At 41.0% G+C, this 27,154-nt stretch overlaps 1 protein-coding gene across 4 annotated transcripts in view; it reads left to right on the top strand.

Moving 5' to 3' along the window:
• Positions 1–2,126: 2,126 nt before the first annotated feature.
• LOC105010769 (neurobeachin) overlaps positions 2,127–27,154 on the top strand; it is a 248,833-nt gene continuing 223,805 nt past the window's right edge. For all 4 annotated transcript variants that reach the window (XM_029119588.2, XM_029119587.2, XM_029119586.2 and 1 more), the window contains exon 1: positions 2,127–2,657. In XM_029119588.2, coding sequence (XP_028975421.2) covers positions 2,394–2,657 — 264 coding nt within the window. In that variant the 5' untranslated portion in view covers positions 2,127–2,393. The remainder of the gene's footprint in view (positions 2,658–27,154) is intronic.

Below are 27,154 nucleotides of genomic sequence, written 5' to 3'. Positions count from 1 at the left end.
TGAAGTACGTTAGGATGATGTTGCTCCCTGTTGTTCATAATGTGTATTACAACATGCAGTCATCCTGTGGAAAGCTCGTCTATAGGTTTTTCTTGTATTCGGTTTCATTATGCTGCACGTTTTATTGAAATATGTAGACTAAGTATAAACAGATTAAACTGTTTTCTTAATCCTGCACTGACAGTATGCTGCCATCTGAAAGAAGATAATGGGTCCCAAAAACTGCCTTATCTCAAATGTACCTTGTGGACCCAACGTATGCCCTTTTAAAGATATGAGAGGATTTGCAATTTGAAAAAATATTGTCATCAAATAAACGTGTGTCTCTGCAAGTGTACAGGATATACATTTCTAGGGGTTGTGGGAATTGGATGTGACTGTCTTCAAAGAAAGGATGGATGTCCACTAGATGGGAGCATCGGACTATTAATGACCAATACAAATTTGTCAATCAGACTAGCCAGCAACCAGAGGACCATGGCACAACCTCCTGATGTTCCAGCTATGTCCTAGCCACTGATCTTTTTTTCAGGGGAGGGTTGCAGAAGGTTTAAATAAACACACTGTTTCTCAAATATAGTAGATATTATTTGACCAGAGTCCCATCCCAGTGGAACCAGGGGTCATATGGGCCCTGGTTAAGGGTAGTGTCCTGCACAGAGAACTGGGGGGCCATTTGGAAAGAAACTGAATAACTTCCCCCAACTCTGTTCAGTCTGTTCTTATATCAGTCTACAGGACAACTATCAAGGTCATTTCTGTGTCGCAGACTGTTCAATGAGCTGCAAAGGAACCTGGAGTCCGATCTACATAATGAAAGATGACAAGTAGACAGCCTGTCCCGGTGTGTAGTGTCATTTCACATTTTGCCAGGGTGTGTGTCTGTGTGTCTGTGTGGGTTTGTATGGATGTGTTTGTGTGCATTGTTTGTCCGCTGAAAGCACACAAGGAATAAGCATGATGAATTACATTGATTTGTCTAGAGCTGCAATTAAAAAGAGATTAGTTTCCCAACATATGCCCTATTCAATAATGAAGCAGCCATTACATTTAAATTGAACCTGCAAAAGAAAAGTAATTATTTTGCATTCCACTATTTGGCACACTGAGGGTTAAGCTGTTCAATAGAATGAATCATATCACAATGAAGCTGTCTGAAAGTTGAAAGGAAATGCTGGAATGGCCTAATGTCTTAATTTACCGTTATTACATTGTACCTCTGAGAAAAAGTCCCAAATGATCACTTACTCCCAGAGTGCACTTCTTTTGACCATTGCCCTTCAGTGCATTGTAAAGGGTTCCACTTGGGACTCATCCTCTATTAATTACATAATAAAGATTCAAACTACCAGCCAATCCTTTCACAAAAGCCTAAATCAAATGCTATTGTAACCTCCCAAGTCTACTCCTTGCCAAGGAACAATTAAGCCAGCTCAGATGCAATGGTGTTGGAGCTCAGACACTTTTTTTTTTTTTATGTCTGGGACACTATAAACCAATAATAACAGAGGGTTAGATGATTTCTCACACTCCATACACTCAGTTAGTATGAAACATTCTCAAGGAGGATGGTGCAATACGGACAACCAAGACACCATGTTAGTCAATCGGCCAATAATGATTAATAAATTAATAAAGAATATGACACTTACTTCTAAGTTATTAGACACATTTTATTTGTAATTCTATTTCTGTTCACAAAGTCCATAAATACATCTATTCAGCTTTTGAGTAAGTTTTAAACTCCTTGTATTTTTGGTAGTAGCATGGATTGATTCCAAACGAATGAAACTTTAAAGGTTTGCTGAACCCTGAAAACGACAGCTTAACCATTTTATTATTCAGGGTTTAGTTAGTCCAGTGTTTTTCTCTTCCTTATTCTCGAGCTTTAGAGGACTCTAAGGGGCTAAGGGGCTACATCTCTGACTGGGAAACTATGGGTAAGTAATTAGGAGAGATTTGGCAGTCCTTTACAACGCTCATTAGCTTTTTCGTCTGTAGAGATCTCCAACTCTCCAGTCCGCACCCGAGTGAATGACGCGCTAGGCTACTTCCCGCAGGCAGGGGGCGGCAGCATGGCAGAGAGCGACAGTGCGGTGTAGCTTAGAGACAGAACACTGGCAAAGCTGCCGTTACCGTAACCGCTGCTGCCGCGCTAACCGATGCATCTGCCATATGACGTCTGCGTACAGGGAAGAACAACGCTTGTTGTACCTGCAATAAATTATTCCCAGATTGCTGTTCCTTTGCGCGCACGACAGAGAAAGAGAGAATATAGCCCGTAGAAGGGTTTCCTTTTAGTCAGGTTGTTCCAGAATCTTCTGCTTTTCTTCTGTTTAATTGATGCAGTTGAACAGTGATTAAAACAGGTGACATCGATCTGGTGGAAGGACATGACAAGCGAGAGACCGGCGGTGAAGATGCCGGGTGCTGTGTCGCTTTCGGACAGACACATTACCCCGGGTCACGGGCAGCCAGGAGGCCCCGGGACCGGTGAAATAATGGTGTCTGGCTCGGGCTCTATGGTTCTACCGGCCGGTATGATCAACCCGCAGGTTCCCATCCGGAATATCAGGATGAAATTTGCGGTTCTCATCGGGTTGATCCAGGTGGGGGAGGTTAGCAACAGGGATATCGTGGAGACTGTGCTCAACCTGGTAAGGAAACACTGGCTAATATACCACAGCATTTCTAACAAATATGAAAACAACATCATCAGCCCGCATAAAGAGCAATTACAGCACGATAATAACTGCTCTCGGCGGGATGACTGCGGGCTGCTGCTACTGCTGATGTTCTGTTCTGTACCCCACAGGTCTGATTTAGTAGGCTACTTACCCCACTGTCATTAGAGAATGGGACAATCTTACTCAGCCAAGCGTTCTTCCTTCTGAGTTGTGTGTTCTCCCATATTAATTGAACCTGTTTGCTTAGTTGAGTTTGTGCTTCCTAGGCTACATTTCTAAACCTAAAGTTGCCAACTCACAACACAGTGACTAATTACCATATTTCGAGTGCACAGACAGGCGCAAGTTTTGTTATGGGGTCCCAGTCTGAAGCGATGTGTTTGTGTAGACCTATGAATAGCATCAGCCTAGACTGGCAAAAGGGATGACATGAATGCTTTATATATGTCAACAAGCATCAGCTTAATTGAGTTAACCTTGGCACTCAGTGTGTAATCAAACCTAAATCAATTGGGATTATTTTCAATGGAGAAGGTTCCGCAACAGATGGTTCCTCGCTAGGTTTCTTCCTACATTTATTCTAGGGAGATTGTTCTGGCCACTGTACTTTAGTTTCTGCTTTTGTCAGTAAAGCACTTAGTGACAAGTGCTGATGTAAACATATTATTGTCGGAATCTGATCATTATTATTCAGATTTTCGCTTTTGGAATATTTAAGTGTGTGGGAAGGTGAATCTTGGCAGAATTGTAAATGGCACTGGTCAACACGATCCCATACAATGTCATGCCAACTGGCCAAACGGTGGTGCAATAACAAGCAATGTACTGCAACAAGTTCACTCCCCTCACCTGGTGTGACGTGGAGTTGGATCATTTGGTACACAGGTCTTCCTCCACACAAGGAAAAAATGGCCTCTAGGACCCATAGTATTTGGCATGATGGATGTCTGCCATTTAAATTTCTCCCAAAAAAAAACTGGGATAGAATGAGCAGTCTGCACATAACTTAGCACGTAGTATCTATGGACAAGGTTCCAACAATGCTTTATTTTCCAGATTACCACATAAAAAATCCTGTCCCCTATTGACGAATCGATATTCAAATATGTGGGATTTTAAAACACAAATGCCTATAATGTGATCTTTTTAAAACACCACATTGTTCACTACAATGATGAGATTCAATGTGTGCTAAACTTTAGGTGTCATTTTGTTTGGCCGTTCTGTTGTACAGAAACACCTTTTGATTAAACTTATTGGCTTATAGTGGCCATGTTGTTTGAGTTAGACCGATGGAAATATAGCATTTAAAGTTGTGGGCACATTCATATAATGTTCCAGTAGAATGGCATGTTAAAGTACATAATGCCATTTGAAAATGTATTACATTATTTTTTTGTTTGTGATGTTATGGAATGTGACCTAAGGAGTAGAGGTCAATATGGGAAAATGTCTGTATTGGCCTTGAAAGCACCGTGGGTACACTGCTAAATCCCGGGAACTCTGCTTGCAGCGTTAGTTGTTTTTATTATTATAAATATGATTGATTGGACATACAGGTATGACTGCAGGTGAACAGTTGGTCACGGTTTGGCAGGAACGTTTAATTGTTGCTGATGCATAGTTCAAAATTCATCACAACCTTGACCATGGTTTGGTGGCTAGTATAGGTATGAGGATGGAAACAGTTAATTCAATCAACGTATTTCACTACTAGTTCCCTTCAGGCCTTCAGATTTTATGTATTCCCTATTGAAGTAGGATACAGGCTGAAGTAATAGATTATTGGCATTTCATGTGATTGCTTACATTTGTAGAGAGATGGTTAGGATGGTATGTCATCCATCAACTCCTTCGGTGAGTGTGAGTGGAAATGTGTGTCCCCCAAATGGTAGCCTGTATCCTTATACTACACTACATCTGATACAGTTCGTTCAAAAGCCCTGCAATTCACTGGGAAATGTGTGCCGTGTGCGAAACAATCAGCGTTTCACGTGATGGTTTCTAGTGCTGCATACAGGAGGCGCATTTTAAATGGTTCAGTCCATGTATGATGAACCAGTTGTTTAATGATGATGTGAACAGTGTTCGCTGGTCGGTTCACTGTCCTATCTAATGTCTCCTCATCTGAGGGTTCCATTTACATGCCAATGTCCTCAGGCACTACTAAGTACATGAGCAGTGTAGTTAATGGCGTAACTTTCATTCAAGGATTTAAAATGAAATAAAAATCAACTGGTGAATGTTGAAAGCAGATATGTTGCATGTTGAGTCATTTCCAAGGCCAATGGCACCGTATTCCAGTGTGCTACTTTTGACCTGGGCTCTATAAATGGTGTGTGTACGGCTGCACCTATCAGTGACTCCTGTCTCTACAGATGATGTAAGATTGGGTGAACCTGTCCTATATTTAATTGGATTGAAACGGTAAGATAGAAGGAACGTTTTAGCATAATGCTAATATAATGGTAATTGTGTCTCTCCTCTATGATTCAGAGAGGTACGGCTCTGAGTCGTTACCAGTCAGATTATCGAAGAATGTTAGGAGATGTGGAGAAGTAGAACAAAAGACACCCCAGTACAACCCAGTTTCCCAAAAAGTTGGGAGGCTGCGTAAAATGTAAATTAATACAGAATGCAATGATTATTGTATTGAATCATATTCAATAGAAAATAAAGATAACATATGAAATGTTGAAACTGAGACCTTTTATTGTTTCTTGCAAAATATATGCCCACTTTGAATTTGATGCTAGCAACATGTTTCAAGAAAGTTGGGACAGAGGTAACAAAAGATTGGAAAAGTTGTGTAATGCTAAAAAAAACTAAACCTGGTGGAATATCACACAACTAATTAGGTCAATGGGTAACAGGTCAGTAACATGATTGGGTATTAAAAGAGCATCCCAGAGAGGATGGGTCTTTCAGAAGTGAGGATGGGGAGGGGTTCACCACTCTGTGGATCTCATCATTTATGGTACATGATATCATTAAAAGATTCAGAGTATCCGGGGAAATCTCTGTATGCAAGGGACGAGGCCGAAAACCAATAGTGGCTGGCCGTGATCTTCTGGCCCTCAGGCGGCACTGCATTAAAAACAGACATGATTCTGTAGTGGAAATCACTGTATGGGCTCAGGAACACTTCTAAAAACCATTGTCTGTGAACACAGTACGTCCTGCATCCACAAATGAAAGTTAAAACTCTACCATGCAAAGAATAAACCATATAAACAAGATCCAGAAACGCTGCTGCCTTCTCTGGGTCCAATGTCATTTATGGACTGATGGACTGAGGCAAGGTGGAAAGCTGTCCTGTGGTCTGATGAAGCAAAATGTGAAATTATTTTTGGGAATCATGGACACTGTGTCCTCTGGACTGAAGAGGAGAGGGACCATCCAGCTTGCTAGCAGTGCACTGTTCAAAGCTAGCATCCGTGATGGTATGGGGGTGCATTAGCACACTTGGCATGGGTGACTTGCACATCTGTGAAGGCACCATTAATGCTGAACAATATATACAGATTTTGAAGTAACGCATGCTGCCATCCAGACAACATATTTTTCAGGGAAAGCCTTGCTTATTTCAGCAAGACAATGCCAAACCACATTCTGCACGTATAACAGCAGCATGGCTGCCAAATACCTCTCTTTCATATTAATCTCATCAAAACCAGATTATTTTGCCCTATTGTTTTGAACTTTTGTCTGTGCAGTAATCAAATAAACACTCATAGTTACACTAGAAAAACATGGTAGTAGCTGTCTCTTTTTAGAGAAAGGTGTTTTCCAACCAGATGTATTTTGAAATATTCACACAAGCCTACTGCCATGTGCACATTGTTGTGCTTATAATGGTATGAATGGAATTCATACCATTATAGTTTTTTATAGTTTTTCATTTTTAGCCAAATTAGAAACTTGTGTAGTATAACCTCCTAAATGACAAATGGAAAAATCCACTGTTCTTCACTGTGTCCAATAAAAATCTACACTCCAAAGCTAAAAATAATATTGACTGACATATGCCATTTTTGACCAGAATATGCTACTGGCAGATGGACCCTCTAGTTTGTCAAATGTATTTTATTTTAATTTTTTGACAATATTATCTTACAGTTTTTCTTGATTGCTAACAAGCATTGGTCAATACTGAAACCACAATAACAAACTCTTCACACAGCCTGCATTTCTGACATGTGCCTTGGCCAAACAATCAATCCCACCTCCAAAACTCACTAAAACCACCAAAAATGTCTCAAAATATGCTTGTTCAACCAAAACACTGTCAACAATTCTCACTGGCGGATGGACCAGTTAGCACCTTACAACATTAAAGTGTAGCTGGGAATGCAGTGTGAAGCCAGGATCTGTTCTCTAGGCATTCCTCATGTCGGAACACTAGGACCACTGAGACAGACAGGTTAATTGGGTCTGGCTCTGAGCGAGGCTGACGGGGTCATATTGGAGGCAGCGTAAACAGTCTCCAAATTGGAGACATCACTGAGGCACTTTGTCAGAGCGGATCAGGTATGTCAGTTGGTGTGGAAGAATGAAACCGGTAGTGCCCACAGAGAGGTACCAAGGGGGTTGACGATTTAATTCAGGTAATGATGTATTCAGAATATCCTTCATTTAAATCCATTGGTTACAATGAATCTGGACTTGCAATGACGGTCGGCATGTAACCTGTAGCCTAATATAATATTAACTTCAGCAGAATAATTCATTTCTTGCAAGAAATCTAGAGACTAATATTGTTAATTTTGCCTCAGGCACAGGAGTGGAGAAACACGATTTCTTCTTTCCGCATCTCTTGAGTGTAATATGCAATCTTTGACAGTAGGATGTAGGCAGGCATTATTTAAACAACATCAGCTATGAATCGAAGATGAACTGTTATTAACATATTCTGTTTTTCTGTTTTTCATTTCCATAAAAGCAGTGCAACTGATATTTCAACATTTTGCTGGTGAACAATTTCATCATCATTCCACGAGAGTAATTAAAGTGTAACTGACAACTATGTTCACTAATGCAGTACTGTTTGATCTCAGCTTTTATTGATTATAGAGACTTCCTGCTTTTTTTCATAACATGCTTCCAAATCTTCCGCTACCAGCCATTCAAGAATAGCATGGAAGGGGGCTGCATAATGCAGTCTTTTCAGTAGAGAAGTTATGGTAGTGACAGCTTTCATGAATGTGAGCTAGGAACAAGTTACTTAGAGATTCTGACAAAAGGTTGACAGGCAATATAAAATTCAAAGGGGAAACATCTGAACTGCAGGTCTTGCCGCCCTTTAAGATTAGCTTTTTTGGTCATATTTTTACTAGATAGAGTTCTATATTTAAAAAACTCTTGGTTCAAGGAGGGGTATAACGTTTACGCAAAAAAGTTCTGTATATTGGAAGGACTATGTTCATGTGTTTTATCACGGTAAACAGTTTCTTCAACTTTTTTCCCAACATTCAGTGGGGGGGGGGGTTGCGGGCCGACATGTCGGCATCAATAACACAAAAAGCTTGATGTGTGAAATGCTAAAATGTCCTCCCTCTATAATAGTCCCTCTTGCTTGTCAAATGTAACTGAAACCACAATAACAAAACTCTTCAGACAGCCTGCATTTCTAACATGCATCTTGGCCAAACAATCAATCCCACCTCCAAAACTCACTAAAACCACAAACACTTCAGACATGTCTCAAAATATGCGGAAATAAGAATGAATCAGAAATGGAGCAATTTGTAGGAATATACTTAATTTTTTCTGTATATTTGCATATAGTAAATTATACTTTTGAAAAAACAACCCATTTCCCAAAATTCCAGAACAGCAATAATAACAAACAAACTTCAACAAGTATAGTATTATCACTAGCTTCTCTGTATTGTAGGGGCCAATGAGTGGTTTGTGTAACAGCAAACCATCATTGGACAGTGCTGCACACTTTGATATTAGCTCCTCTCTGGCCTGGGACATCCACGGTGGTTCTCTGACCAATCACATTTCTTCTTCTCTAGCTTCATACACAAAGATTAATTTATCTTCAGTTTGACTGGTTTCCATCTCCATTACTCTCTTAAAAAAACAGACATCTTACCTGGATATATTGATACCAGAGTTCTTTCACACGTTCCCCATTTCTCTCAAAGGGTACAGTGTACAACACTTGCGTCGGTTTTCACTTGAAACTGCACTCACTTGTGTTGGGATTGATTAAATATTTTAACATTATTAGCATTTTCTAACAAATATTAAACACTTTCTTTATATTTCAATCTGGTTACTGCAGAAATGCACAAAAGTTTCCATCATTCTGTTTTTAATGTGTTTTTAACAACTTTGGGAACAGTATGTAAGCATTTGGAAAAAAAACATGTGCTGCAAATATGTTGTTTTGCAGGTGGTGGAGTGTTAATGCAAAAAAACTATCTTTAAGGAGAGTGATCATATGAAGCCATTTATGATCACAGTTCTTTGGCTCCTTTTTAAATCATAATGATAACACAAATCACCGTAATGGCCCTGATCAAAAGTTTACATACCTTTGTTTGGCCTTGTTACAGACACACAAAATGACACACACTGGTGGAAATGGCAATTAAAGGTGAATTTCCCACACTTGTGGCTTTTTAAATTGCAATTAGTCAATGAGTTTGTTACGTGGATGCACTGAGCAGACTAGATACTGAGCCAAGGGGAGCAGAAAAGAACTGTCAAAGGACCTGCGTAACAAGGTAATGGAACTTTATAAAGATGAAAAAGGATATGAAAAGATATCCAAAGCCTTGCAAATGCCAGTCAGTACTGTTCAATCATTTATTAAGTGGTGGAAAATTCAATTTGCATTCTTTGGCACGAAAGCTGGGCATGGGACGCTCTTGGACTTTCCAGCACAACAATGACCCTAAGCACAAGGCCAAGTTGACCCTCCAGTGGTTACAGCAGAAAAAGGTGATGGTTCTGGAGATGCCAATTCTCCAAGGGTATGCAAACTTTTGAGCACAACTGAATTTGCGGATGGAGCGAGAAAGAAATCGTTATATATCAATTGTTTTTTTTGGGCTAAATAGTCTAACCTAACAAAATGCACTATTACAAATAAAAGGCATAGTATATATAAGTTTCATTTCACCAAAAAGATTATCATAAATGTTCATTGTTCAAATTGCTTAAACAACTAGAATACTTTTGAATGTGGAAAATAGTAACCCTAAAGAAATTCCCATGAATGAGTAGGTGTGTCCAAAATGTTGTATTATATAAACTACCTAATGTAACCCATGAAAAGAGGTCTGGTTAATGGACATAGGGATGGTCAAGTTGCTGTGCCCACATAATCCTATTCCATCTTATAACCCACTTGAAGGTTATGCCAGTGTAAACTAAAACAGCCAAATGTATCTGTAGTTTTATTCTCTCTTAGTTTGAAAAGGCCCTTAGAGATACATGCTTAGGCAAGTGGATGGATAATTTATGCAAGTCCTTGTCCAGCACACAAAGAAGTGGTTTGTAGAGCATATTTTCTGAGTTTGGGGATCCTCTATGGAATAAGTTATTCAGAACCCCTTTTAAATGTTTCCTCACAGATCCATTTGATTAACCTTTTGGGGTGGATTTTTGAGTGGATATGTTTTTCATATGGTTCTTTGAGTAACAATTATAAATAGTTGTGTACAACTATTATTTATATATATATATATATCTTCATTTATGGGGTTCTTAATATTAAATCTGGGCAGATATCAGATGGGGGCAAGGATCTTGCCTCTCTTAGTCGGTTAAAACCCTGGGGGTTGCTTGAGGTAAATGGAAACCCTGCCCTGCTGTAGTTTGCTGATGTTTGGGAGTCTTGAGCGGCTTGTGTTTCAATAAAAATGTGTGGATGCGGCTAGGATAGTAGAGAGCTCAATGAACAGCCCCTGTGTGCAAGCAGTGTCTACTCTAGTGGGAAGTGGAAAACCACAGAAAACAATAAAATCACTGAGCAATGAGTAAGCTTGTCATCAGTCAGACTGATATATCTGTATTTCCCAGTTCCCAGCCAGTCACAAACGCAGCAACAGAAAAATGCGACACTGTAGATACAGGGAAGTAGGGAAAATATTACATTTCGGTAGTCATCCTGTTGTCACAGCCAAAGTCCATGAACATAACTGTGTTTCCTAGACTCAATAGGTTTTAGCATTTAAAACTTACTCACTTGTAGCTCAAACTGTTAGGGTCATATTACTCAGCTCCAAAACAGTATTTCCCCAGCACTATTCAGTTCAATACATGAATGGGTTAAAACAGGAGATTTTGAATAACCCGATGGCCAGATAAGAAGTCTTGAGTAAACAGGGCTATTTACTGTAACAAGAACGTGATGATGGGTGTACACATTCAAATAGAAATCTACATTTGGCAGCATTTAGCTACAGCATGTACAGTACTGTCTATTTGCATAGGTGAAAGGTCAGTAGGTATGTATACAGAAGGTTTATGTCTCAAATAGAATAATATTCTCTACACAATAATCTGTTGCCCCTCCCCCTCCCGTTGCACCACATACCAGGCTGGATTAGTAGCCTTTGACCTGCACTACAGTGAAAATACCAGGGCCTTGTCCCAAATAACTGACTGTTTTGTGCTATATAGGGAGGATTGTGTCATTGGGAAATATCCTCGGTTACGAACAATATAATTTCTATTCGCGCTTTGCAGCCTCTCATAATCTGTGAAGATTTAGGTTGTTGGACTATTTGGCCATCTATGAAACTGCTGCTAGTTTAATTCTGTGTTGAGCAATGTTCTGGAACTAATCACAATGAAACACCAAGGTTATGGATACTAGTTCTTTCCCAGTATAGTATATTTGGCTGAACAAAAGCATTGTTTTATAATGCTTATTCCTCTTGCATCAATGTTATTAAAGTTTTTTTTAGAAACATTTAGCCACATTTACTCAAATTATATTTTGTTGGCCCTTGATGTTTCTATTTTAAGTGCATATTCAGCATTGCCTTAAAACCTGTACATTCACACATCACTATATCACTCAAATATCACACACATCACTAAAATGCCTTGCGAAGCAAACAGGTTCATCACAGGTGACTACTGTACATCACCATGACTACTATTTGTCAAAAACATAGACGGGACTAATTGTGTCTGTTATTGTTTGGTGTTCAGTGTCTGTTAAATAACAAATATTGAAAAGTAAATTGGATAGGGTCATAGTTCAATAAGGTTAGGGGATGGGATGAGAGCATAGTTTATCCATGATGATTGACAGTCATTGTCTATGGGGACGACATATGTGTGGGGACAACGTATGTGTTTGTTTCTGTATGTAATTTAATTTTTGCCGGACCGCGTAAGCAGAGCCGGTCTAGAAGAGTGAATGTCTCTAACTGAGTCCATCCCTCACTGACTGACTGACTGAGACGCGGGCTCTGGAACAACAGGTCCCGCGTTCAAATCCCGTAACTGTCTAAATTCATTATCACTGAGGTTCAGGACAGAAAAAACTTTGCTGGCTACAACATTACATAGCTACGTAATAGGAAGCCTAAAATAAAATGGTTCTCGTGGATATTTGGATTTGTTCAGGATAGACAAACACTTCGCCGGCTTCACGATTATTTCGTCTTTTCACTTGATAAAAAAGTCAGTTAAAAGCCATACAGTTCAAAGATACTATTTGTGGTGGAGGTATATTTAATAAGAAATGTTACTCAGTTTAACGTTAGTTAATGGTGTCTAGCAAAATATTCAAACTTGTCGTGATGTTAATGAGTGAAAATAACAATGTAAAGAGGCTATACTAAAGCCTGGCATGAGTGCAGTTTGGTGGCATAGTGGTTAAAGACAATACGTTTCACGTGGGCGACTTGGGTTCGATACTTGAGAGGGCAGCCGCGATTAACGCGTTTTATTGCGGTCCGGCTGAACTAGGCTTCACTGGTTTCTTGTTGTCATTTATGCTTATTTCCCTATGTGTGTATAGTGTTTGTATGCTTCTTTTTGTAACATTATTTCTGTGGTTCTGTGTGTTGTCCTGTCTTCCTACAACTGTATGCCTTTGACTAGGTTGTCATTGAACATGAGAAAGGCCTCATGACAAACTGGATTAAATATATCAAATAATATACATTTTTCTAATAAAGCCAGTACAGGTTGTTTTTACTTCTCAGCCTTGTTTTCTTAGGTTTGAGCTCATTAGAATTAGGGTAAATATTTACCTGAAAGAATGTGTGTTTCAGCATGTCTGAGGACAGGACATTTCAGCTTGTGTCAGCAATTCTTCCACAAAGTAGTAACTGTGTCATCAGTTTGGATATTCTAATGACACTGACTGAAAATAATGATTACAACATGCAAACATGTTAAAATGTTGTTGCAAATTTAGTCTGTTTTATCATTACAGCCTTGAGAGGACTGTATTTAAGTATCAAATAATTTGTTACTAAACACTGATTACTTCACAGCGTAGTTACTACCAATAGAAAGTTCTCAATAATGTTGCAAGTGAAGAATAAAAATGATTCAAATAATAACCCTTATGACAATTTAAAACAAAAACATTGACTGCAGTATATTTTAGGCTAACGTTTATATAGTACATTATTTTTAAAATAATAAAAGCTGAGATCCATAGCCATTGGCAAAGCCAGCCCATAGCCTTGCCATTTGGGACACAGGCTTCAAAAGCAGTCATCTCTGGAGGTAAACACATTGGGTCTGTCTGTACTGTCGCTTTCATGATGTTACTTTCCTCAAGAGAAATAATTAAAAAAAGACCAATCTCTGACTGACATTGGAAGCGACTGTATACAGTCAGACAGAGACAGACAGTAACTGATGTGGTGAGAAGATTGAATAGATCATTGAGTCTAAGTGTGGTCAGATCTTCAAGGAATGGCTTTATATCAATCAGGAGAGCTGTGGTTGATTTACCACTAACCGTAACATCAGCTCTTTGTTCAGCTCATCTCAGTGGTGGTAGCTTTAGGGAGAATTGTCTCCTTCTTGAAGAAGCTAGCGCTGATGCTGCTGTGTTCATGGTTCTCTTTGTTGTTCACAGGAGGCATCTAAAATTCATGTCGTCCCAGTTTCTCGTTGAGATCCTCTGGTTTAAAGCTTTGCTGCCATGCTACTGTTGTTGCATATTCTGTGAACTTTAATGTACTGGAGGTGATTAGATACCTCATTGCATTCTCTCTCTCTCTCTCTCTCTCTCTCTCTCTCTCTCTCTCTCCCCCTCTCCCATTATCACACGTTTTCTCCCATTCTTCCTCGTTCTCATTCATACTCTTTATCTGTATCTCTGACCATCTTCTCATGTCTTGGATGTGGAAGGTAAGGGCTGCGTAGCAGGAGCAAAACACTGAAATGCAATTCCAGCGGCTATCACAAGTCTGCACACCTTTATTGAAAAAGCAGCTTTTGTTGATTTAAAGGCTAAAACTGATAATTTCTCAGAAAAATTATATAAATAAAAAAAACATTCAAGGCCTTGCATGAGTGTGATTAGCCCTAAATAATATCAGCTGTTACAATGGGATTTCCTTGCAGCTCTTTTGGTTGGATACTGCAGAGATTGCTATGGCCCAGAAGGAGCTAACTAACAAAAGATCTATGCCATCGTATTGTTGAAAAATAAAGATAAGCGGAGTGAAAACATTTAAGGCATTACATGTATCATGGAGCCCTGTGAAGGCTATCATTATGTGGAAACAAGGAGGCACCACCAGGACATTGCAAAGACCGTTGCACAGTTGTAGAATTTATTCTCCTTGTGGAAACTAGATGGTTCACAGTGACAACAGTTTGCATTCTAACATACTAGACCTGCCTGATGAGACAAGACCAGTAGAACTGTCTGATACAACAGATCAGTGGGGCGGTTTACATCTGCCAGATAATGAGACCAATAGGGCGGTCTAGATCCATCTGGTGATGAGACAAGTTGGTCAGCCTATGTCTGCTTGCGGTTGCTTTGCAACGCTACTGTGTTAGTCAGTTTCTATCTACCCCAGAGCTTCTTTTTACCAGAGCCTAGTCTAACATATTTTATTTGTCTTGGTTGTGATCTGCCTTTTCTTTTTTAACCAATCAATCAATCAATCAAAATTTATTTATAAAGCGCTTTTTACAACAGCAGTTGTCACAAAGTGCTTTACAGAGACACCCGGCCTTAAACCCCAAGGAGCAAACAACAGTAGTGTTGAATTTCAGTGGCTAGGAAAAACTCCCTAAGAAGGTCGAATTTTAGGAAGAAACCTAGAGAGGACCCAGGCTCAGAGGGGTGACCAGTCCTCTTCTGGCTGTGCCGGGTGAGATATTAAGAGTCCAATTGGAATAATAAATACATTTCTCTTGGCTAAATCCAGAGTATATTTGATTTTAGACTAGGTCAGAAGTATGACCAAGTGGACAAGGACAGGAACAGCAACGGTCCCCCCAAACCAGGTAATCCGCAGGTGTGGACCAGGACCTCATCTCCTTCTAAAATTTAAAATTGGAGGAAACTGAGAAAAGTTAGTAGTACATCCCTCATGTCCCCCAGCACAATAATATAGCAGCGTAACACCTTGGAAACTGAGACGGGGGGGTCCGGTGACACTGTGGCCCTACCCGGGGGAGGCCCCGGACAGGGCCCAACAGGCAGGAAATCAATCCAACCACATTGCCAGGCATCAACCAAAGGGACACTCACCAACCGCAACCCCCCTGAATGAGGGCCGAGTATTGCTAGTAGCGTACAGCCCAACTGCACAAGTGCGCAATAGAGAGTCAACAACAAGCCAGTGACTCTTCCCCCGAAGGGCATTGGAGGGAGGGCATCCCAGTGGCGACGAGAGCCCACCTGGCAAGACAGCAAGGGTGGACAGTATCAAGCCTACTGGTCACCTTCACGCCCCCGGGCCAGGCTACACCTAATTATAAACCGTGCTGTAGGTCTAAATACTGGTTAAACATTATTTAACCAGGTTGTTGTTAATATTTCTTATTTACAACTTGGGGGGAATGTTACAGTAACTTGCTCATAGAATGACATCCCGGTATGGGGATAGGAACCAGGAACACAAGTCAGATGTCCTAACTTGGCCAATTTGCCACACTTAGGCCTATTAAATCAAATCAAGACATTCAGATAATCGTTATTTGAAAGACCAAGTACAGTAGTTTAAAATTTGAATATATTTGAAAATACAATTGGGATGTTTTGGCATGGAATTACAGTTTCTTGAAACACTGAAAGTATATGAAAGACAGCATTTTCAAAAAACTATTTTAGTTTTGTTTGAGTTGTACACATACTTAGTTGTTTTGTTTTGAATTGTAAGACCCTTGTAGGTTTTATTTAACTTTATTCACAAGATGCAGCCCATACTTTACATTAGTGTCTTATGAAAAAGGGCCAGATGCCAGTTCACCTTTACAATCTCTTGACAGACATTGAGAAGGGATCTGGTGCAATGATAGACCCTCTGATGCTGAAAAGGCGTGTCACAACTGCCGAGACATACAGTAGCTTGGGACTTGGGAGCAACTCTGCTCAGTTTGTTCAACCGTGTGTATTCAGATGTTCTGAGGTTGGTATTAGGTGATGGGGTAGTCCGGCATTTCTTTGTACATGCTACCTTGCTTAGTTCAACAGTGTCTTTTTCTGTGTATACTGTGTTGGAAAAACTGTGTTGTGCTGGTAAATATTTGCAAGAAATTTTTCTGAGACTGAAGCTTTTGAAAGAATTATTTCAGTTTTTTTTTTTTTTTTTTACAAGCAGTCCATTCTACCTGGTGGAACAAGCGGATGGATGTTTAATCAGTGATCTGATGGAGGGAATTATTTATCTGTCTGTGATAGGTGGTTTACTGCTTAACAAGCTTCCTGAATCAGTCACTGACTGGGAATTTTCTGGGGCTCGTCTCAGTAGTCTGAATTGTCTTCCTCCTCTGGTCTCTTTACCGACATTGCATCTACAGCTCAGTATATTTACTTTAGACTGGTCACCAGCCCAATGCCTCGGCAGTTTATCAGAACAGTGGGGGGTGGGGGTGGGGGACCGTTTCCAGGCTTTAACTAATTAATTGATTTAACCTTTAGTTACAGCACATGGATACACAATGTTAGAATTATCTACCTATATTTGCGTGTCTGTGCCTGTCTGTTTGTCAGTGTGTTGTGTCACTGGAAACCAACCTCTAAAGCCCAGAGGAGCTGTTAAAGAGAAGCTCCACAAGCTGCCGCAAAACTATGGATCTATTTATTTCCCTCATTCCCATTCTATCTCTCTTTCTTTCTCGTGCGCTCTTGCGCGCTCTCTCTCTCTTGCGCTTTCTCTCGCATGTGCTCTCCATGTCTGTCTGTCGCTCTCTCTCTGTGTAGACCACACCTCCCTGCTCTTGGTAATGATGACCTAGGGCACATTTGGCAGAAAGAGAAACAGAAGAGGAAAGAAGATGTGCATGTGAGGATATGGGGCTCTGGATAAGCAGAGGCCCACTCCTTGCCACTGTCTTTCAGGAGGGCAGATGGGGGTCTTCAACTCAAGAGAAGCTGTATTTGTTGAGAGATTATATGTTAGCTTTGGCAGCAGGAGACGCACCAGAGGAATTGCCTGCATCCCAAATGGCACCATGTACCACATATAGTGCACAGTCTCAGAACAGAGTGACATTTGGAAAACAGGCTCTGAGTCAGAAGAGAGATTGAATGTCAGGCAGATAGTATTCTGATGTTTGCATTGTCTCACAGTCAACACAGTCTGCTGTGTAATGTCAGCTGATGTTCACCCCCACAGCAAATAGATTTGGAAGACATCTTACAAATCTACAGTATCTATCATTGCCTTTTTAGATAGCTGTATCTTTTCTTCTCACCTTCTCCACCTGGTGCCATCTCCCCCCAGCTCTTCTGTCATCGACTGCTTCTGTCTGGAAATAGATCTGAAGAGTTATGCTAATGAGGCTTTTACATACGTGTCACATTGGCTCATCCATCCTATATGTTTCTGTTCTCTACCCTCCTGTCATTTCTAATGTATATCCTTTGGTTCCGGGATCTGTACAACGCTCAGCCGTAGGTTATGGGTTCTGTTTAGCCTGGTCCCATATTGTTCATTGCCAAGTGCATTGCTGTGAAAGCCAAACACATGTTTGGCATGACAATGAGTGACAAGGAATTGGCATGATAGCATAAACTGACTGGCACTCATTATACTTATGGCTATTTCTGTCAGACTGTGAAATGGAGACATTTTCCCGGTTCTAATCTGTGCTGTAGAGACACTGTCTTTTGTAAAGGTTACTGTAATCCATCTCCCAGATGTATTTGTTGGTTCAGTACAAACTAGTTGGTTCTATTTCCTCCCTCTCTTACTGAAACATGAAGAACTCAGTGACTCACTGTGATTCAGTGACGCATTGATTCAGTGATTCAGTGACTCAGCTGGGGCTGCATCCCTAGACAGGTTTAATGAAGCTGCATTAAGAGGCTCATAATGTGATCTGGGAAGATGGAAGCAGCTGGGTTAATGGATTATCATCCAGAAAGTAAGTGTCCTCACTGTACCGTCACTGTATATCGTCACTCTTTGTACTATGAACTTGCCTTTAGATTTTGCTATATCGGAGTGTCTTTTCGTCTGTTTATGAGCGTAAAGCTGTTAATACCAGGGCCATTTCATTCCAGCATATGTCAGATATGTTTCTCATACTTACAATATACTCATGCGTGAGTAAGAGACAACTGTTCCATTCCCATAGTTTTAATTAAGAGAGTGTACGGTGGCAGCTTGGCAGCCCTGTGATGATTTATCCCCATATTGACTGTTCTGTTGTGCTCCACCAGGCATTATATTTCCTGTATTGCTTCGGACCAGGGACCATGAAGATTAGCGAATAATTTGGGTCCATTTCAGACCTCTAATAGCGTAGTGACTTTTCCATTGCCATAGCCCTTCAGTGTTCTGTGAATGTTTCATTCTTTGCCTGTTGGGACTGGGAGGAAACAGAAGGGATTTGGGGCCAGTGTTTTCTCTCATCTTGAAAATCCCATTTTGATATAGAGATTTTTCTGTGTCACATTGGCTTGTTTATTGCAGTAGCCCTGAAAACAGTATCACACATTTTCAAGCCTTTGACAGAAAATCCTTGAATTTTGGGAGAGGCATGAATATGTCTGCCCCAATTCTACGCATTATGATTATATTGTCCTACTTCAGGACTCAGTAAAGAAGGTCTGCACTCTGCATTGTAGTATTGATAGTTTCTGAGTCTCATTGTACTAAAGACGGACAATGAAGGAGGTGTGTGTGTGTGTGTGTGTGTGGGGGGGGGGGGGGGGGGGGGTTTCTTGGTAGCGGCAGCTTCAGTGCTGCAGGTGAATAACAGTAGCCAGCCAGATTGTATTTTTCCCCCCGTTCCCCAGAGAGCTCTGTTACTGGTGGCAGGAAGCCAACTGGCCTCATTCTCAACAAGCGTCCCAAATGGCACCACCCACCATTCGAAGTAGTTCACTACTTTTAAGGGCTATTGGCCCTCTGACTTTGAAGGAACAGCAGTCTCACAGACTGAAAAATGGAGAGAAACAAAGGGGAACTGGCAGTAAAAGGCCTGGAAATCATTGTTATTTTGGTTCACTGAAGAATCACTTCAGCAATGTCTCTCTCTCATCCCCAGAAGTCCAGAGGACCAGACTATTATCAGGATGACTCAGAGGCTCTGATGCCCATATGCTTCCCTGCAGTATCATCACACTTAACACCATATACCTGGCTTTGAGGCATCACCCTGGTATACATCTTACTGCCAGTGGCTAGCTTAGCCACACATACACATAGGTCCTAAAAGGTTTGGTATTTCTTATATTTGGAAGTACATAACCTAACTTGAGAGTTTATTGTTAGTTTTAGCTATCTTTCACAGCTTGCATATAGTCAGACAGTAGTGACACCTTCCTACTTTAAACAGTCGCCATGTTTAAGGCGCTATTTTCTGTATGCGCCTTAGTCCAAAGTAGTGCACACGATGGGAAAGGAGAGTGTCTTCTATTGGTTGTATCTGGAACATTCGTAACCTGGGTTTTTTTAAACTGTAAGCACTAACTAAATTATTTCGGTCTGTCCTCAGGCTCTTTCAACACTTTACACTCCTGTTCTTACAGAACAAAGAAGAAGGTCACAGCTCTGATTCCTGCTTATTAAAGCCTATCATTCCCCAGCCCATAATGTCCTCTCCTGTCTCCCAGCTGACTGGCTGGATCTGTTCTGTTTAGCCCTGGCTCCAACCTTCTGCAGCCCTCTGGTCTGACTGGCTGGATCTGTTCTGTTTAGCCCTGGCTCCAACCTTCGGCAGCAGCCCTCTGGTCTGACTGGCTGGATCTGTTCTGTTTAGCCCTGGCTCCAACCTTCGGCAGCAGCCCTCTGGTCTGACTGGCTGGATCTGTTCTGTTTAGCCCTGGCTCCAACCTTCTGCAGCCCTCTGGTCTGACTGGCTGGATCTGTTCTGTTTAGCCCTGGCTCCAACCTATGGCAGCAACCCTCTGGTCTGACTGGCTGGACCTGTTCTGTTTAGCCCTGGCTCCAACCTTCGGCAACAGCCCTCTGGTCTGACTGGCTGGATCTGTTCTGTTTAGCCCTGGCTCCAACCTTCGGCAGCAGCCCTCTGGTCTGACTGGCTGGATCTGTTCTGTTTAGCCCTGGCTCCAACCTTCGGCAGCAGCCCTCTGGTCTGACTGGCTGGATCTGTTCTGTTTAGTCCTGGCTCCAACCTTCGGCAGCAGCCCTCTGGTCTGACTGGCTGGATCTGTTCTGTTTAGTCCTGGCTCCAACCTTCGGCAGCAGCCCTCTGGTCTGACTGGCTGGATCTGTTCTGTTTAGCCCTGGCTCCAACCTTCGGCAGCAGCCCTCTGGTCTGACTGGCTGGATCTGTTCTGTTTAGTCCTGGCTCCAACCTTCGGCAGGCAGCCCTCTGGTCTGACTGGCTGGATCTGTTCTGTTTAGTCCTGGCTCCAACCTTCGGCAGCCCTCTGGTCTGACTGGCCTCATTGACTTGCAGTGTAGGTTGTCTGTCGAGTATGTGCCTGAATTGCCAATGAGAATGTGGGTAGTGACAGGTGGAAGTGTTTTAGTCTGGCCAGCCTGCCCTGCCTGCTTAGGGAACTAGCTGTATAATGAAGCCAGCCAAGGAGTGGAGCTGGGACCTGACTTGAACTGTCTGATTTATAGGTCTGTTCCGTTATCACTGGCTGTCCCAAATGACACCCTATGTTACATGTGACCCTACCACTCAATTGATTTTTCATTTATTAAAGATACACTTCAGCTGCTGCCTGCGGTCTGAACAGAAGGAGATCACTACAAAACAATACTTTAAACTAAACAGATAAGAAACAAATAAAACATTATATTTATATCATAAGGTGCTACACCAACATTAAATCAGGGTTTACAGAGCATTTATAAAACATAGATACCTCATAAAACAGCAAAACCAGCTGAAGCCTGAAATTGTGACTTGCTTTCTGCATCGACACAGAAAGGTGCTTGAATTATCTGTGACTGTCTGTGTTTTCTTTTACCGTGCGGTCCAAATCTCTCTCCTGAGGCTCAGCCTGAAATCCTGCTACTATTTGGTCGTTATCACAGAGAACAGGAGCTGACGGCTTCTGGTTCTATTGGGCCAGCGTTCCCTGGATGTTCCCTGAATGTTTCCAGCCATGCCTCTTTGTATTTCTGCCTTGTGTTTATTTGTCTGTATCTCTGTTGGATGTATATTCTATCATACACAAACAAACACACACACGCGCACACATATATAAAGTGCTGTCCATTCTGTTTTTTTTCTGTCTCGTCTCTGTGGGGAACAGCAGACTAAGAGGAGCTGTGCGCATGTGTGCGTGTGTGCGCGTGTATATATGTGCGTGTGTGCGTGTGCACGTGTGCAGTGCCTACTGACTGGCTGGAACCATAATCTGCATCCACCCTCCAGTAGAGAGAGTGGGAGAAATCTCAAACAACAAACCCTCAGTGTTTTCATGAATCCAATCGTGTGCAAAAATGACCTGATGATATTAGTCATCTCAGTGTTACATTGTTTACCAAAATACCAGCGACAAATTCATTAGTAGCTCATGAACATATAGGAGTCTGTGATTATGAATTCACCAGTTGCACGGCCCCGTTAGCCATCATACTGATTACATACTGGTCACCATCAATGAGGAGAGTAGTTCTCGATGTGAGTACAGTAGTACATGTTTTCCGCTCCTCTATTTCCTTCCACTCCTTCTCATCCCATCTCTCTCCCTGCTCTTAGAAGACAGGTTGCCATCTGAAAGCAGCTCATCCTCGTTGCATTCTTACCTGTAGTTTAGCAGTTAAATGATAGAATTATGATCCAATGTCAGCACTGCGGCACATTCTTTCTTCTAGCATTTTTCTTACTGAGTGTGTGTGTTTGTGTGTTTGTGTGTGTGTGATATTGGGCAGAGAGGCAGTGAGCGAGAGGGATTTGATAGCTCCAGGCAGTGTGCCTGTTTCCCTGCTGGACCTATGTGTTCTGTGTTCCGTAGCTACTTCATGAGATTGAGTGTGACCTGCAATATGGAGGTCGACCTGACCTTGTCACAGGGGAGGGAGAGAGGGAGACAGGGAAGGAAGTAAGGCTTGGTGGTTGGCAATGCACTTTAGTTCACTTTGACACTACAGGCTACCATATCATAGTAATCTGTTATAATATTGCTGGTTTATATTCTTCACTGAACTAAAATAATGATGACTATTATACTGCTGGTGCTTTTCAATATTGCATGTTCATCAGACCTGCTATCCTGGCCAAAATTGCAATTTGTATATGTCCCAAATGACACACTTTGCCCTTTTTAGAGCACAACTTATTATTTTTGCTGGACCACATCAGCTGAACCGGCCAAGAAGAGCGAATGTCTCTTACTGACTGACTGACTATCTGTTATTGAATAGCGTAGTGATTCGAGACGTGGACTGTTATGTTGGCAACTGGGGTTCGATCCTCGCCACAGACCAAACAAATTAGGCATTAGGATTTGTTCATATTGCTCTCGTTTTTGATTTACATAGTGTAGTTCATTTGCCGTAGTGGTTAGCTATTCAACTGTCCATTTGTTTTCTAAAGAAATGAACCAACCATGGAGTGATTGGAGTCATTGTTTTCATTATAGTTACTGTATAGCTATAAGCTAGCCATCTACAGTAATATCTTTCTAATTGAACGTGTTGAATGTAGGGAACTGTGGAGTTTGGAGTAATTGGTTTGACAATGCAAGTAAATAAACACCACATCTCTACACACGTATCACGTGCACCCACACCCACTGTTTAAATAGCGTAGTGGTTAAAGACACAGTCTGTCACAAAGTAAACCGCATATCAAATCCAGCTTAGTCAACAGCATTCATCCCTTCTAATGGCAGGCTGGCAGAACTAGGCTTGCCTGGTTCCTATTCTTGTTTTTGAATTATTTTACCTTTTATTTACTTGAAAGGACTAATAGTGCTCTTGTCATGTAGAGCGCTACATAAGGAAACAGGTGCATAGGTACATAGGGTGCTATTTGTGGCACAGTCTCAGTTTCCCAATTAAAATAAATGTTATTTCTATTAAAGCAGTTTTTGTGGCCCTAGTGATTGCAACTTGCAGAAAAAAGAGGTGCAAATAAGCTAAAATGTTCTTTTATTGAAACAAGAAGTAGCATTTTGAAATGAGGATGTTACTGCAGGTTCCAAAATGCTTTGCGTCTATGGTGGCAGGGTGTATAACACGATTTCCATAGAAAACAAGGCTCGTAATGTAACCATATTAAATGATGTGCATGTAAAAACAATGGCAAGGAAAAACAGAAGTTATTTTCCTCAGATCCGGGAACAGAAGTGATCGAGTCCTTGAGAACGAAACCGTTATTTCAAAATACTGGGACCTGCTTAATAATTTTCTGAAATGGTTGTCAATTAAAAATGACAAACCACCTGGTGGCTTGAAAATTTGATGGGTAGCTCTGAGCCAGATGGAGGGAGGTTTATAGTCAACTGATGAAATATTGGCATCCTTCATGAAACTGAGCAAAACTTAATGAGTTATATTTTGGGCTCAAACATATTAGGGAGCCATACACTATACTTTTTTCACAAAAATGTCTCAAACCCAAAACATTTCAATGAGTAGTCATATCTTTTTCTGAAAAACATTGGTACAATCAATATTTTATGTTTTCCCCGGGAGTGAATAACAGCACTGTGCCTTTCTGCAAGCCAGACAAGGTTGGCACACACTTCTAGGGGGATCTTGGGCCAATCATCTATGCAACACAGTCAAGATCCTGGATTGTCTTTGTTTTTCAGTCCATAGACTGAGATTGCCATCGTAAAACATTGATTTTGTGGCTTGCAAGAATTTTGGTGTTGATTGTGATGTATGTTTGGGATCAATGTCTTGTTGAAAAGTCCATTCACAGCCAAGTCTCAACCTCCTGACAGAGGCAACCAGGTTTTGGACTTAAATATTCTGATACTTAGTGGACATCACTTTGTTATCAATCTTAATAAGGGCCCCTGGACCTCTAGTAGCAAAACAGCCCAAAAGCATCAATGATTTGCCACCCTATTTTACTGTGGGTATCAGGTGCATTTCCTTGTATCCAGTCCCCTTTTGTTGCCAAACATGCCAATTGTGTGCATACCAAAAAGTTACATTTTTGTTTCATCTGACCACAAAACATGATTCCAAATGTAGTTCCAATAATGCTTGGCAAATTTCAGACACTGCAATTTCACATGAATGAATGTGGTGTCTATCAATTGATTTAGAAACGTTAAAATGTCAAGATTCCACTTGACTCTGCAGTCCAGAAACATGAACCTTGGATTATTCATCTTTTACATGCGTGCAATCTCATATTTATACCCCAGGGAAACAGGAACAGATGAAAGCAATCAATACAATTCCTGGAGACTGCAAATAAAAAAACAACATAACAGAATCCACTTTGGTTTAACTTTAAATAATGTTTTATGTTTGAGAAATGATTGGGTTGAAATAAAAATATATGGCTCCCATTAATGTTTTTGCTCAAAGTATGACTAATTTGCTCAATTGCATGTAGAGTGCCAATACTTCTTGAGTTGAATGTATGTGAATTTACATTTATGAGATCAAGTGCATGATAATGTATCCCTACTTTTGGGCCCTGGGACTCTAAACATCCCAACATTGGTCTTAAGGGCAGGGCTTCTTGTCTGACAGAAATCACATCTTCTCAAATGTAGTGTACTGCATAGAGATATGATTGGACTTGAATTTGGGCTCCATTCAGTGCATGTAGTTTCATTGTATATTACAGTACATTATATGTCCTAGTTATCTACTGGTTTTCTATTGTTTATCTAATGATCTTTGTAGCAGGGGAGTTTTTTAACCACAGAACTGGAGAATGACATTGTGCTCATCTCTGAACCACCAGAGAGCAATAATGTTTGCACTTACTTACATCATTGTTTCTGAATCATAATCCCAGACCTTCTGTTTGGGTCTGCACACTGTCAGGATATGTTGTGTCTGTAGAGTGGCTGGCTACTGCTTGGAGACCAAGATATGAAGACGATTTCACTGTGAACCCCTCTCAATGTGTGTGTGTTTTGTGCTTGATTGTTAGCTCTGTCAGTGTCCTCAGCTATGGCAGGGCCATCTGTCTGCTCTGCTCGGCGCGCACACACACACACACACAGACACACCACCCATGCTGGCCATCCAATCTGTGGTTAAGAGACTCATATTTGGCTGTTCACGTCAGCCCCTCTCTTTATGGGTAGGCAGGCTAACAAGCCAGCCAGCTTGTTACTGACTGTGTGTGGACAAGCTTGTGTGTTTCTGTATGTACACACGTGTTTGTGTGTAAATGTGTTTGCTTATGTATGTACATGCGTGTGTGTGTGTGTGTGTGTATTATATACACAGGTGCATCTCTTAATATTGTGAAAAAGTTATAATTCAAATAGAAAAATCATATAATATATTCTAGATTCATTACACATTAAGTGAAACATTTCAAGCCTTTTTTGTTTCAATCTTGATGATAATAGCTCATGGAAATCAAAAACCCAGTATCTCAAAATATTAGAATAAAAACTTCACAATATAGAAATGTTGACCTGAGAAGAGCTCTAATCAGCAAATTAACTCCCTGAGCCTCCAATCTCTGTCTGGTTCAGTACACACAACCACAATCATTGGGATGACTGCGGATTTGACAGTTTTCTTGAAGACACTCAGTGACACCCTCCACAAGGCGGGTAAGCCACAGAAGGTAATTGCTGAAAGGGCTGGCTGTTCAGAGTGCTGTATCAAAGCATATTCATGGACAGTTGACTGGAAAAGTAAAGTGCGGTAGGAAAAGGTGCACAAGCAACAGGGATGACCGCAGCCTTGAGAGGATTGTCAAGCAAAGCCAATTCAAGGACTTGAGGAAGCTTCACAAGGAGTGGACTTTAGGAGTTTTTAATGACCTTCTTGTAACTGTTGATTCAGGGAACTCTGCTATTCTGGTGCTTTTAAACCAAACGGCTGCCTTTGACACTGTGGACTTATTATGCTTTTAATGGTTTGTCATACCTGACAGATAGGAGCTTCTCGGTTCACCTAGCCGTATATTCTTCGACTATGGCCCCTATCACCTGTGGAGTCCCTCAAGGCTCCATTTTGGGCCACATCCTCTTTTCACTGTATATGTTGCCCTTGGGGTCCATTTTTAAGAAACACAATTTTCACTGCTTTGCTGACAATGTACAAATCTATTTGCCGATGAAAACTATAAGTAAAAAGTCTGTGCAGCGTTTGTTGGACTGCATAAAGGACATCAAAACTTGGATGGATTTAGACTTTCTCACTCTTACTGAAAGTAAGATAGACATTTTTATTTTTGGACAAGCAGACTTGTTGGGTGATCCTCTTGGTACTCTGTGCCAAGAGGTTTAAGAATCTTTGTGTTATGTTTGATAGCTCTTTCAAATTTGGGAGGCAGATTAGTTCAGTTGTCAAAATTAGCTTCTTTCAGTTAAGACTTTCAGGAAATGTTAAGGTCAACTTCTCTCCCAAAGATTTGGAGAAAGTTATCCATGCTTTTTATTACTTCTTGGCTAGATTATTGTAATTCTTTGTATATGGGGTTATACATCTCTAAATCGTCTCTAGTTAGTACAAAATGCATCTGCTCGTCTTTTAACTGGAAAGAAAAAGCGTGAACACAACGCCAGTCTTGGCCTCCCTCCATTGGATTCCTGTCCATTTCAGGATTGATTTTAAGATTTTATTGCTTGTTTTGTATGGGTCGGCGCTACCTTATCTGACTGAACTTCTACACCAGCATTCTGCCGTTAGAGCACTGCGGTCGACCAACCAGATGCTCTTGGTTATCACAAGATCCAGGCATAACATTTGAGG

The sequence above is a fragment of the Esox lucius genome, chromosome 1 (assembly GCF_011004845.1).
Source record: "Esox lucius isolate fEsoLuc1 chromosome 1, fEsoLuc1.pri, whole genome shotgun sequence".
Taxonomy (NCBI): Eukaryota; Metazoa; Chordata; class Actinopteri; order Esociformes; family Esocidae; genus Esox; species Esox lucius.
Note: the sequence above shows the minus strand (reverse complement) of the source record. Positions and strands in the feature narration are given on the sequence as shown.